The sequence below is a fragment of the Etheostoma spectabile genome, chromosome 13 (assembly GCF_008692095.1).
Source record: "Etheostoma spectabile isolate EspeVRDwgs_2016 chromosome 13, UIUC_Espe_1.0, whole genome shotgun sequence".
NCBI lineage: Eukaryota > Metazoa > Chordata > Actinopteri > Perciformes > Percidae > Etheostoma > Etheostoma spectabile.
Genome location: NC_045745.1, coordinates 15054339 through 15067567, shown reverse-complemented (window position 1 = coordinate 15067567; position 13229 = coordinate 15054339). Strand labels below are relative to the sequence as shown.

The window sequence follows — 13229 nt, the reverse complement described above, 5'->3', positions numbered from 1 at the left end:
AGGCTTATTGAATCTAGATATTGCTACTCTTATCTTGTGGGCGCTCACTTGGCCAACATGCTTATGATCTATTTTGTGTCATGACCAGTTAAAGAACCAAGATAAAGCACACTGGCCAACGTTCCCCACTGTGAGCTGTGTTTTTGCTCTGTGCTCTGACAGCTTCAGTGGGTAAAATCGAATCAGCAACAGTTTTAGGGTCCTCTGAAGGACACTACTGAGGAACGGTAACAAATTCACACCAACCTGCTTTATCCTCCAGGTAGCTGATATTATCTGAAGGTCTTTACAATTCACAACACAGATATTTGTGTTCCTGCTGCCAAGATCCGCTTTTATGGCCACGATTATTTTAGTCCACAGTATTAAATACAGTCTATGTTGCAGGGACTTGTAGAGAATTTGGCAAGTCGAGGCGCGTTTATTTACATAGCACCTTTTTAAATACAGAGGCGTTTTAAGAAGCTTTACATATGGCAAGTAACAACATTGAAAAGAGTTAGAGCATACCTGATCCACTTTGTTTTGTTTTAACCCTCACAACAGTAACCGGTCTTGTCCCAAAGGACCTGAGATGTCTAGAGGGTTTGTTATACAGTACCAAATCTGAGTTGTATTTTGACCCTAAAGCGTTTTGTGCTTTTGAATTTTTAAAATCAATCCTTGGACCTGGAGTAATGTGTTGTCCTCCTGAGCGCGTATATATAAAATTGAATTGCTCTTTTGGATAAATAAAGTAGTTTAAGTTTAATTAAATATATTTTAAAAGAATATTACAGAGGAATTCACTGCTCCTAACAATAGCCAAGCACATAACCCAACACAAATTGGCAACTTGTTCTTAAACAAAAAAGATTTAAAGGTGCTCTAAGCAATGTTGGATGACGTTACTTCTTGTTGACATTCAAAGTAACAAGACTAGCTTGCCCCTGCCTCCTCCTCATCCCGTCCCTTCCCCCTACCTTCTGTGCTTCCGAACAGAAATGTAGAAATGAATACACTTGAATGAGTTTTTCGCCAGTAATATTGTTATCGTGATATTCAACAACTTTATCGCTTATCCCATATTTCCCTCATATCGTGCAGCCCTACAATACAGCACAACAGGCAGGTAGTCAGCTCTCACCCCCTTCACTTTGAGTTTCACATCCTACCTTTTTTTTGGCTCAGATTTCCTCCTGTAGATAGATGGATCTAGGCACTCATTCATTCCCACTGCCATTTCCCTTTTGAACTCAGGCCAGGGTGGCAGGTGGTATTTGTGAAGGTGTTGTTCTTTTATAATAAGGATAATGGTTGTGACAGTGTTTAACAATTATTTCATTATTTATTCAGTGTACGAGGAACTGCTCTTGAGATGTGGCATCTCCTTTTAGAGAGGGTCCTCGGTAGGACTGGACAATACAAAAGACAACATACTCATTCACTCACATACAAGCTCCCCCTAGATTTCTATGATGGGATGGTCAACATGGGACCACTGTTGTTTTCCCGGAGTCTGCAGCGTTCAGTGCCCCTATTTTGCGTTTGTACCCCATGTAAGTGTAGTTGAATAACAGATCAATAGCTTGACAGTCTGTGGTATTTGTTTGTCCACCCACCATGATCCAAACATAATTTGTCTTTGGAAACATGCTTCACGGTCGAGATATTTGGCAACCATGAACTAAACGTTCTTTTTTGGCTCGAGATTCACCCATTTTCATTCATAAATTTGTAATGTTGTGACGGATGAGGATGCTAGGTGGTGGAGTTATTTAACTGTCCCTGTAGGATACGATCATCATGAAAAGGATTTACGATGTGTTGTGCTGACGGTGCAGGTCACTGAGGTGTTATATATATTTCTGAGTGTGGACTGTGAAGGAGAACCTTTAGGCACCTTTTACTGGATGTACTAGACATTTTTATAAATGTTCTTTTAATTAGTTACCTGTATTTTGGTTTTGTCTAACATTTCATAAGGCAAAGTCTTGTGGACAAATTTGCCAAACAGCAGTTTTAATCAAATGCAATTCTAAATGCCAAGGATTGTTTTAGTGTGATGAAAATGTTGCTTGATGCATTTTTTTTCTTTAGCTGCTAATTGATCCATCTGTGGGTTGTCACTATAAAAGAGAGCAATCTATTATAATATGTAAAAATATTGATTAAAGCAGCTTTAACCTTTCACCTAAAGCTTTCAACCACATTTAGCCAGATGTAAACATTTTACATCTATATGTTATAAGACCTGCAAATCACCAAATCCTAGGTCATTAGGGCGGGGTAAACAGTTAATCGCCTGATTATTTGCGGTTTAAAATCTTGAGATTGTGCCATGCATTTGCACCTTTTCCTAAATGCGCTAAAATGTTCTGTGTAGCCAGAGGTTACAGTAAGTGGTCTAGTTAGGGGAAAATCGTGTCATTACAACATTCACAAAAAGGTTATATTAAGTGTTAAAATAAAAGCTGGATGTCCACAGTTTTATAACCGGAATGTGTTCACAGTTTAACCTATTATGTAAACTTTACACAACTTTATATTCAAGGAAACAACCATGTACCTCACTTCTTAAATATAGAATGAATATTATTTCCCAGGAGAAATTCTGAGAAGTGCTTTACGCAACATTGAAATGATGATGTAACTGAATCACAATCGAGGAGATTAGTGGATATCCAGGCATATGAATGAATTAAGCTTCTTTATTGCCTCTGTATGAATATTGATGTAGATGTGAATAGCAACAAACTCCAGTGTAAATCCCAGCAGTGTAACTAATAGATGAAACATACTTGAGCAATATGTGACAATTTGATTAACTGTTTGGTCTTGTAATCACAGCAGAACTCCTTCTATAACAAGCTGTCAGCATTTAAGTGCACACTCCAGTTTAATTATTCCAGTTGGGATTGTCTTGTTAGTAATTAACCCAGGCCCTCCACATTGGGGTTAGGGTTATATTGAGCCAATTACAGATCAATAATCCTGTTCTTTAGCTGGCTGCTTCCTCGCAGGGGTGTCTGTGTATTTTAAGTCCAATAAACAGTCAATGGTGCCCATTAGTAAGCAGCACAGGTTTGTAGTCAATACGCCGGGAGCTGAGAGGGTCAGGTCAATATAGATCTGCGTTGGAAGTTAGTTGGAGAAGTAAAGAAAGAAAAAGACTGTTATCTCCTTAATTTCTTTGCTTATTTCTACATATTTTCCTATCTGGCTGAGTGATATAACTCATTGGGAAAGAACAAAAAATAGCTGTGTTTTTATCCTTGTATCAGATTTTGTTGTCTTGCAATCTTTATTGTAGCTCTTCCTTTCTCTCTGTTGGTATGTCTGCACAGTAATTTACCCGTGCGAGTCACATATCACTTAAGTCAATACCATGAAATCCATTTCTAGTCACAGACACACATAATGCACACATGGATTCCCTCTGGTCCCACTGGGTTTATCTCTATCTCAGAGATCAGTTTGGGAATTACGATCTGACATATCTTCTGCCTCTGCGCTTGGGGTTAGCGCACGCACGCACGCACACATGTGTTAATACGGTCTTTCTTGCGCATACATAAATTCACCTACACACCAACTTTCCATTCAAAACTGTATGTTTCCATCCACCTGTTGTTGTGCATATTTTGAAATGGTGCATTAACTAGTGGAAAAATGCTGAAAATAGAAGAAACAAAATCGTAAACATGTAATCGCTGGCTGGCTGAGGTGGAAAAAAGTGGAAGAGAAGGCATATTAAAAAAGAGAACATGCAATAAATGCTGATGGAAATGTTTCTAACAAATGATTATGGCTCCCTATCACACTGCCGTGGCTCCCTGGGACACTTGAATAAAACACAGCCATCATAATGTTATTAGCACCTGTGCTTTTCCTGCTATGACAAATCATAATGCAAAAGGCCCATTAGTTGGTTGTAAAGTTTATTTTTCAAGTGTAAAATGTTCTAGCCTCAGTACATCACAATCACAATACTTAAATACATATCTCAAAATATTTTAGTAGATAATAATAGTAAGCAAATAGTAATTTGTTTGGGCCCCCCCAAAAAATCATCAACTGACCCTTTTAAAAATATGCTTAAAATATGTGCAATATTTTGATGGCAAAGTATACAATTCCATCCTCTCTCTGTCTCACACACACACACACACACACACACACACACACACACACACACACACACACACACACACACACACACATACAAAGGGCATGGTGCATGGTGCCCTCCTGCTAGACACCTGTTCAAGTAATTAGTGCATGATGACAGCCACTGCTCTGCTGACCTGTGTGTGTGTGTGTGTGTGTGTGTGTGTGTGTGTGTGTGTGTGTGTGTGTGTGTGTGTGTGTGTGTGTGTGTGTGTGTGTGTGTGTGTGTGTGTGTGTGTGTGTGTGTGAGAGAAAAAAAACGTCAGCAAATTATCGTGAACATGTGTGGATAATTTAGTTTGTGTATGATCGTTGTTTGTGTCTGGGTGCATGCAGAGAAAGGTGATACACACTGACAGAGAAAGAGCGAAAAAAGAGAGGGCGAGAGAGCCTTACACTGTGAAGGTTAGAGAGAGAAGGGGACATGGACGGTGAGGTGTGTGAGAGGCGTTGCCTCTCCTCGTCACTGTTAATACATTTTTAATGCTGATTATCTCCAGCCTGTCGTGTCATGGATGGATGAGATAGAAAGGAGTTTGGCTCAGTCGTTGTGGGATTAAGGGACGAGGAAGGATGGATCAACCAGTATGAGTAATAGAAGGATGGAGAAAATAAAGGAATGCTGTTTACTGGTTTTAAGCATTTTCCAAAAAACATCATTTTTATTGTTTTTTTAATGTTTCTCATTGCATTTAGGGATTCATTGTATTTCATTACTTCCGTCTCATTCAATGTTTTAAATCACATCTTGGCTCAAGCAAATTACCAATCCGGTTTAATTTACACTTGCCAAATTAATGAATGTCCTGTGTCCACAAAAAATGTCATATTGACTTTGTCATAACCAGATGGTGCACAAAATGACATCTCACCTGACTCGTCAAAGAAAAAAGACATTTGAAATGGATAAAATTTGATATATTTCAGTTTTATACAATTTCTTTGAGAATGTTATTGTTTTTCACTGGCTAGTTTTTCCGGATATCATTTGGGAAATTATCTGCATAGCCATTTTCTGACATTCACATCAAACCCTCTCGTCATCTATAAAGGGCATGTTGTCATTTCATCTTAGGGTAGTGAAGAAATACAGAGACAAATAGTCCCTCCTGATTACCAGACAAAAAAATATTGATACTTGTATAAACTGCCACCACAATACCATCTCTCTTAATTAGAAGGAAAACAATGAAATCTCACCAGCTCCTCCATCCTGACGCAGAAGTGTTGTTCTGCTTTGCTTTTGTTTCACTGGCTCTCTGTCAGAGATATGTGTGCAACTTATTTTACCACCTTTGGTACTGGATAATGTCTTCTCTCACTAGACAGGTGTGGAATCTTCTATTAAAACAAAAAACAACAGATCGGATTTGTGTCTGTGGGTGAATATATGTAAGTAGGACAGAGAAAATGGAAGAATTGCTGTGTTTGCTGATTTAGAGATGGATGGCTGCTCAGGATGAATGAATAGACTCAAGACAGAGGCAGGACAAATGGAGGTAAAGAGGAATACAAATCCTGAAAAAAGTACAGATGAGTTGTTGGGAGAATATCTTTCAGTACAGGCATGAGGATGAAGGATTGAATTGTTAGGAAAGTATGGCAAAGGAAAGAGTTAGCCTCTTACAGACAGAGGGAAAAAAAGGTCAGAGGCTCTTTGTGCCAAAAGACATTCCATTCCGGTCAAAACTATGCTGCCCTAAAAAACAGTTAATTATTAAGCACTTTAATGTCACTAATGTCACTAATTTTCTTTTTTTTAACACGTTTGTTGGAAAATGGCCTTTGGCATGTCACACCTCTCAAGACTTGTGCTTGGATAAAATGTTTTAGCGGAAAAGCAAGAATACTTATTTCATTTGGAGTTTCTTTAGCTTACATACAATATTTGCAGGCCATATATAAAACAGCAAAGTAAAAAAAAAAAAAAAAAGCTGAAATCTGTTTCATTTTAAACCCCAATCCCAAAATATTGTTGCACTCACTAGCACTAATATAACACTCACAAATTATGTAAAGTTGTAAAAAAGTGAAGTAGATATCTTATTGAACAGGAGTGTGTAATTTCTATTTCATTTATACATTTTGTGTACGTATCCAACAGCTAATACACCTAATGACATTTAATATTCCTGTTTCATCAGGAATATTAAAAACATGTTTTTCAAATTTTACAATTCTGTTGGTTTGGTTTATTTTCAGTTTATTGAAATAAGTGCTTAAGACGCAAAGCCTTGACATCCACAGTTTGAGGGAGAAAGAGAGAGGTGGTCAGAGAAATTTAAGCGTGAAAGAGAGAAAACAATCTCTCATCACTCTTCCACATCTTTTTTACCTTCCATCCTGCTCTCCATTCCCCTGCCATGTTCCCAGGCAGAGGTAGTTGTTATGATCACACACACAAACACACACACACACACACACACACACACACACACACACACACACACACACGTGTCCTAATCAAAGCCAGACTCTGCACATTGTGTCCCAGTTGAGCAGCTATTTTTATCTGCAGCACTCTGACAGGGATGGAGTGGGTCAGATAGGCCAGGCTGACGAATCCTTTAAGACCGACCGATTAACATTCAGCCTGCTGGACCGCCAGTACACATACACACCTACACTGTTTAAGTAAACAAATGAACCAATTCTGTTTCATTATCACAAATGCAAACTCATACAGACTTTACTCTCTTTCCCTCTTTATCTCACACTTTCTCACACACACACAAGCACACTTACAGCAAGTTCCAGCCTATGATGCTGTTCCCACCAGTGTAATATTTTTTGTCATATATGTGTATATCTGTATTCCCTTGTTCGTTCGTTCTGCCTCTTTAATACCTGAATCTGTGCCCTCCTACACTCCACACACACAGTCTGTCCTGTCCCATTAGCACCATGGCAAATCTTCAGGCTCACACATGCATGATGCTGCCACACACACACACACACACACACACACACACACACACACACACACAGAGATGTGGTTAGAGACACATGATTACTGATTTACTGTTGTGAGAGTTGGCAGAGGTCCCATTTCTGGCTTGTTAGTTTTGGATTCAAGTGTTCTGGCTTCGACCCAATTAGTTTCTCTCCCTACCTCCCTCTCACTGCAGGTACTTTGTTGTCATGACTCTGTGTTGGATAGTACTGTATGTCCCGTATATAATCCCCCCCCCCCCCCCCCCCCCAAAAAAAAAAACAGCATGTTCTATACAGAAGCTGAGAACAATTATTTGTCTTGTGCATATACAGTATGTCAGTATTTGTAATAGTTTGTAGCTGTTTGCTTGGAAGCCAACATACAACCGCACCTATGAGAACATTAAACAGCTATAAACCTTTACTGTGGTGTACACAGTGTTGTTAAACTATTTATGAAACAGTAAGGCTACAAGTTGTACAGTAAGTGTTGTGTGTGTTTCTGTGTCTTTCTCTTACTCTCAGTTCACATGAGTTCTATTAACCTATGCCACTAAAGTAGTAATAGCTCTTGACATTCATTCCCATCTCCTCATGTGTAACTAATGATAAATAAAATCACTAACTACCAGTTGCAACCTGTTCTTGTGGCAGTGGGAGAATATATCCTTTAGCACTTTAGCAAAAAGCAAGTTCTCTGTATGCTCTAACTAAGTGTTTGATAGATGGTCAAACAAGTTCTGAAAACCCTCCCCACACCTTTCTGACATCATATATTTTGATTTCATTTTCGTAAATTTACGAAACCAACAATCATGGCTATTTCTCTCAGTGGTTGGTAAGATTTGCGGAGATTAGAAAGTATGCAGGATTCTAAAACTCTCTTTTTTCATTATTTAAAAAAATCTATTTCTGTCACTTTCCATGCAAACAACCCAGTGCAACACAATGAATGCTTTCCAGGACCGATTGTTTAAAGGTGTGCGTTATTTCTTCCAGCATGGTTATACAACAAACTGTATGAACTAATTCTTTTCAAACATAACCCATGCCTTTTTTTTATTATTTTGCTGTGCAGTTACTGAACATAAACAATGGTAATAAAACGGTTAACATCAGTCCCAGACATTGGAGAGACTCATAATGACGCATGTCAAAGGTAATTTTAATTGTGCGCAAAGGGAATGCGGTAGGATTCATTTGTGACTGCCTGTGAATAAGTCGTACCCCTTCCTGAAGTCTTCTGTCCACATTCTCAGCAAACATGGGTATCTATACTCTCTGTAACCAATGTTTTATCTGTAGAGAAAATTATTTAGTTACCATTTTACTACTACAGCTGCCAGGGGACCATGCCAAATCTTGTTTACTCAGTCTTTCTCCCTACCCGTCTCTTCTTATCTATTTCTGTCTTTCTATTAGTCTCAGCCTCTTTATTGCTTTCTTCTCTCTCTGTCTCCTCTGTTATGTGTTGCCGATTCAAAATAATCACATACACATTTACAACCACAGCTTTACTTTCAACATCCATATGTGCTTAACATAAACATGCACACATGCATCTGCCAGCAAATACTGTTAATAAGGCCATATCTATCTATTTATCTTCTATATATTGCGGGAACGTCTGTCTGTCTGTCTCTTTTTGTGTGTGTGTGTGTGTGTGTGTGTGTGTGTGTGTGTGTGTGTGTGTGTGTGTGTGTGTGTGTGTGTGTGTGTGTGTGTGTGTGTGTGTGTGTGTGTGTGTGTGTGTGTGTGTGTGTGTGTGTGTGTGTGTTATATGTATATCTCTCGAACCGTTAGTCCAATGGATTTCAAACTTGACAGGGGACTTGCTACTGGCATGAGTAAGTGCAGTGCCAAGTTTGACGTTGTTTGGATTAGATATGCAAAATATGTTCTTAAATATATATCGGTACAAGACGCACACATTGGCTTTTGCCGCTCTAGCCGCTGGTCACTCCCCCTCTTACACTGCACACTGAGTGAGCACAGCACAGGACCAGAGACAGAGGGTTGAAGAAAGCAAAAGAGCTTTGGCAGCTACAATGTGAAATACACCTCAGACCCACAAAAATGTGCAATGTAGCACTACTTTGGACCGTCTTTGACATTGAATAAACCAATGACAATTTACGAATTTAAGGACGTTTCACACATGCAAAAGCACAACCAGCCAACCTTGACTTTTACCTCTTATGGTCTCATTACTAGATGTGCATAAACCTCTGATGTTTTTCATTGATCTTTATCCCTATTATTCTAATTATTATTATTACAGTTGGCTATCTTTTTAGGCCAAAAGGAAGTAGCAAAATAAGCTGAAATACAAATCCCTCCTATTTTGTTTGTGTTATGTGTTTGTTTTTTTACTACTTGATTTGTTGCCTATTTATACATCCAATAGACGGAGACATTATAATTAATTTCAACTGATGAACCAAGATCCAATACATACTCTCTTTCTTCTTTTAGCTTTGTTATGGTCACTAACTCCTGACAAAAACCTGCCAGATATTCCACTTTCTTCACCAGCTAGTTGCTAACTTTGTGTGTCTGTTGTTTGGTGGTGGGCAGGTAGCATACAACGCGTTTTTTACCATAGCTTTTTTCCTAAAAACAACTGCTAGAAATTGAATTTGGTGTCTGCAGTGAGACAGAAAGAAAAATAATAAATGTGCCGTAAATCAAAACAATGAACTGAAAGAGCCTAAAAAGGTCTGTTGAGATGCAGAGTTGGGTGGTAATTTGTCACTGTTCATGTTGGTCTCTGCACTTAATCACGACAATGAAGATGCAACTTGCTGCCTGTGTTTGTAACAGTGATATCTTGTGTTTCAGGTGCGTAACCTGTGCTACATGGTGACACGGAGGGAGAAAATGAAACACACCCTGTGCGACCTCCAGGAAAAGATCTTCCACCTGCAGTTACAACTACTAGAAGAGGACATTGCTGGAGGTAAGAGAGAGAGAAAACATAAAGGTGTCTGTGGTGATTTTGTCTTGTTCCAGTTATCTCAACACGCCAATGTAAAAATTTGTTCCCTTTCATCCACTCTAGCACTATAGCCAATGCCGCCAACACACACTCTGTCCACCCGAAAACCAAAAGAGTACAATTTGGAAAGCTCAAGTGCATAACGGTTACATCCAAACCCTCGTTGACTGAATGTGGTGGGTGGACAGTTCTTGGAAATGGCCCGTCATCATTTTCTGAACAGTAGACCACACTTGACACCTTCATAGCAAAGAACACTGGAATAATGGTTCAGCCAGATGTTGTGACACACACCATCCACATAAATGGAGCTTGATTTCCTATCCCTTTTGCACAGATGACTGACTTTGATGCATTTCATGCAGCTGCACTGATGGAGAACGGGAAGGACAAGTTGATTGTGCTGTGTTGGCTAGATATCTGCTTAAAACAAGATTTATAATCTTTGTGGGACCACCAGGTTAAATGTAGAACATTTTTAGTATTTATTCTTTTTAGAAAATGTTACCTTTAATCACTTGTTATTATTTCACCTTAAAACAACACCTCTCTCTGTTTTACAAATACAATATGAATAGATTCATTGAAACAAAGATGCACATCAGAGACCAAACAAAGAAGACAGTCCATAATGGTTAAAACAAGAAACTTAAACTTAACCTAACAATGGGACGTATCTTATAAAGAGCTATCTGCAGCACTGTCTAATAAAAGTATTAGATTAAAAGTAGATTTATAAACACTAATGGTGCCTTTTTATACAAAAAAATAGCTCTTAAAAGAGATTTAGATAATGTTACTGCACTTACTGATCAATGTCCTGTAGTTAGATTATTCTAGAGCCTAGAGACTCCTCACCTTTTGACACCAATCTGAACGTTTGCACATCTGGTAAGACACCAGAGGCTGGTGTACAAGGGGTCAGGAGCTCAGCAATGTAACCAGAAGCTTAAATGTTACCAACAAAAACAATACTTAAACTGACTGGGAGCCAGTGTAAAGCCAGCTAATGTGATATTGCCATATTTCATATTTTTGTAGAACCTGAGGTCAATGAATGGAGCTGAGGCTGAGACAGGAGTAAAGTGAGTCGCAATAGTCAAGTCTAGAAGAAAAGAAAAAAAAGAATCCTGCACTACTCCTTCACCTGTAATAACTTTAATTGATGATATTTCAGTCCTCAGACCCTCAACAAGTTATACAGACTATCAGCACCGTACACATACCTGTAGGCTCTTACCCAGAAAATGCCGCCAATAAGGGTACGCCAGCAACAATTCCCAGTATGCAAACAAACTAGGGTCAAATAACAAAACCAACTTGATACTGAGCTTTTCTAACTGTAAACTTTCTTTACAAATCAGTCCCATATTACACAATGTAGCCTATAGTCTTTAAAGAGTAAAAAAAAGTTCAAAATAATGACTAAATTAAATTGTGATCTGGACTCTAGAGGAGATAACAGCTTCCTTTACAGAAGGACATTGGTAAATAGATAGAACCTTATCTTGGAGCTATGTATCAGCTGAATAATGTGAGAGTGAACGACCTTCTCAACCTGACCAACAAAACAAAGAATAACACACAGATTTTAAGCGTATCAGTTTCTGATTAACTGCCGACTTCCAAGCTGTTGTAATGATGATGATGGTGTACCCAAGTTACACAGATGAGGGTTAAGTGTAGCCGTTAAGAAATGATGGTGACCCGTATCTTCCTTGAATAATGTTAAGGGAGCCTATCAGTTCCCATAGTCATGACCTGCAGCTGTCAATGGCGATGACAGCGAAAGCTTGTTGTCATGGTAATGCCAGTTACGTCTTGTTGGCATGGTAATGATAGTGAACCCTTGTCGGCCCGCCACTGTGTGTGTGTGTGTGTGTGTGTGTGTGTGTGTGTGTGTGTGTGTGTGTGTGTGTGTGTGTGTGTGTGTGTGTGTGTGTGTGTGTGTGTGTGTGTGTGTGTGTGTGTGTGTGTGTGTGTGTGTGTCTGTGTGTGCGTGCGTGCGTGCGCGCGCGTGCGTGCGTGCGTGCGTGCGTGCGTGCGTGCGTGCGTGCGTGCGTGCGTGCGTGCGTGCGTGCGCATGTGGTTAGTGCTCAATTTGCAGTGCTCATCATTCCTTAGGAAGGCTGCACACGCACACACATCTATGCACTCCACTAAATCTTACAAACACTTTCTCTAATTCCCTCTGTGTCTCTCACTAACACACACACACACACACACACACACACACACACACACACACACACACTAAATGTGCACACATGCACACATCAAAAGTTGCCGACTCATCAAATTGCTGCCATCAGGTACCGGGAGCTGTGCTGCTGGCACTAAACAGCCATATCTATTCTCACTGCCACAGGAGTTAGATTAGAGAGGATAGTTTGCTGTGTGTGTGTGTGTGTGTGTGTGTGTGTGTGTGTGTGCGCGCACCAGCGAGTGAAGGATGAGGTTGTCTGCTATAATGATTTGTCGTGTCCCTCACCTTGTATCCACCTCTTTTCCCTGCCTCTTGCATCTTTCACTCTTATTTTCTACTCTCCATTTCTCTTTATCCTCTACTTTGATCTATTTTTTCCTCCATCTGTTTTTTTTCTTGCTTCTTTTTATCTCATTTTTGGTGTTCTCATCCTCTGTCCTCTATCTTATTTTTGGTTGTCTCTACACTGTTTTAGTCAGTCCTTCACTTGTCTTCAGTTTATTCTTCTTTTATCCTTTTGGAATCCTAAAATGTAGACATTACAACGTTATAGTTTTAAGAATGAGTATTAGAATACTACAGGTGGTTTTATTGGTCAAAGCAGGGTGGGAAAGTTAAGAAAACATCACATTATAAATGCTGCATAAATTAAAACTGTCACTATTGTCTCAGTTCTGACCTGCAGTCCAGTTGGTCATCCAAATGCTCTTCTACTATGAACACAGCGCAGGGGTAAAACAATCTGCAGAACATGAGCTCACGTTCTCACAGTATGTCATGTAAAAAATGTAGTTTTGCCAGTGTTTTTTTTTTTTTGGGGGCATTTCAATTTCAAACTGACATACATTTCAAGGCAGCACAGAAAGATTTCGCAACTGTAAAAATCAGATTTTCAGAAACCTGCAGCAAACCCTGAGCATTACTACTATCCTTCCTCACCTC

At 39.3% G+C, this 13229-nt stretch overlaps 1 protein-coding gene across 2 annotated transcripts in view; it reads left to right on the top strand.

Annotated features, from left to right (window-relative positions):
* Positions 1-13229, top strand: part of jade2 (jade family PHD finger 2) — a gene marked incomplete at its 3' end in the record, with an annotated part of 181457 nt that overhangs the window by 145800 nt on the left and 22428 nt on the right. For both annotated transcript variants that reach the window (XM_032534402.1, XM_032534401.1), the window contains 1 exon segment: positions 9925-10042. In XM_032534402.1, the coding sequence (XP_032390293.1) occupies positions 9925-10042 (118 nt within the window).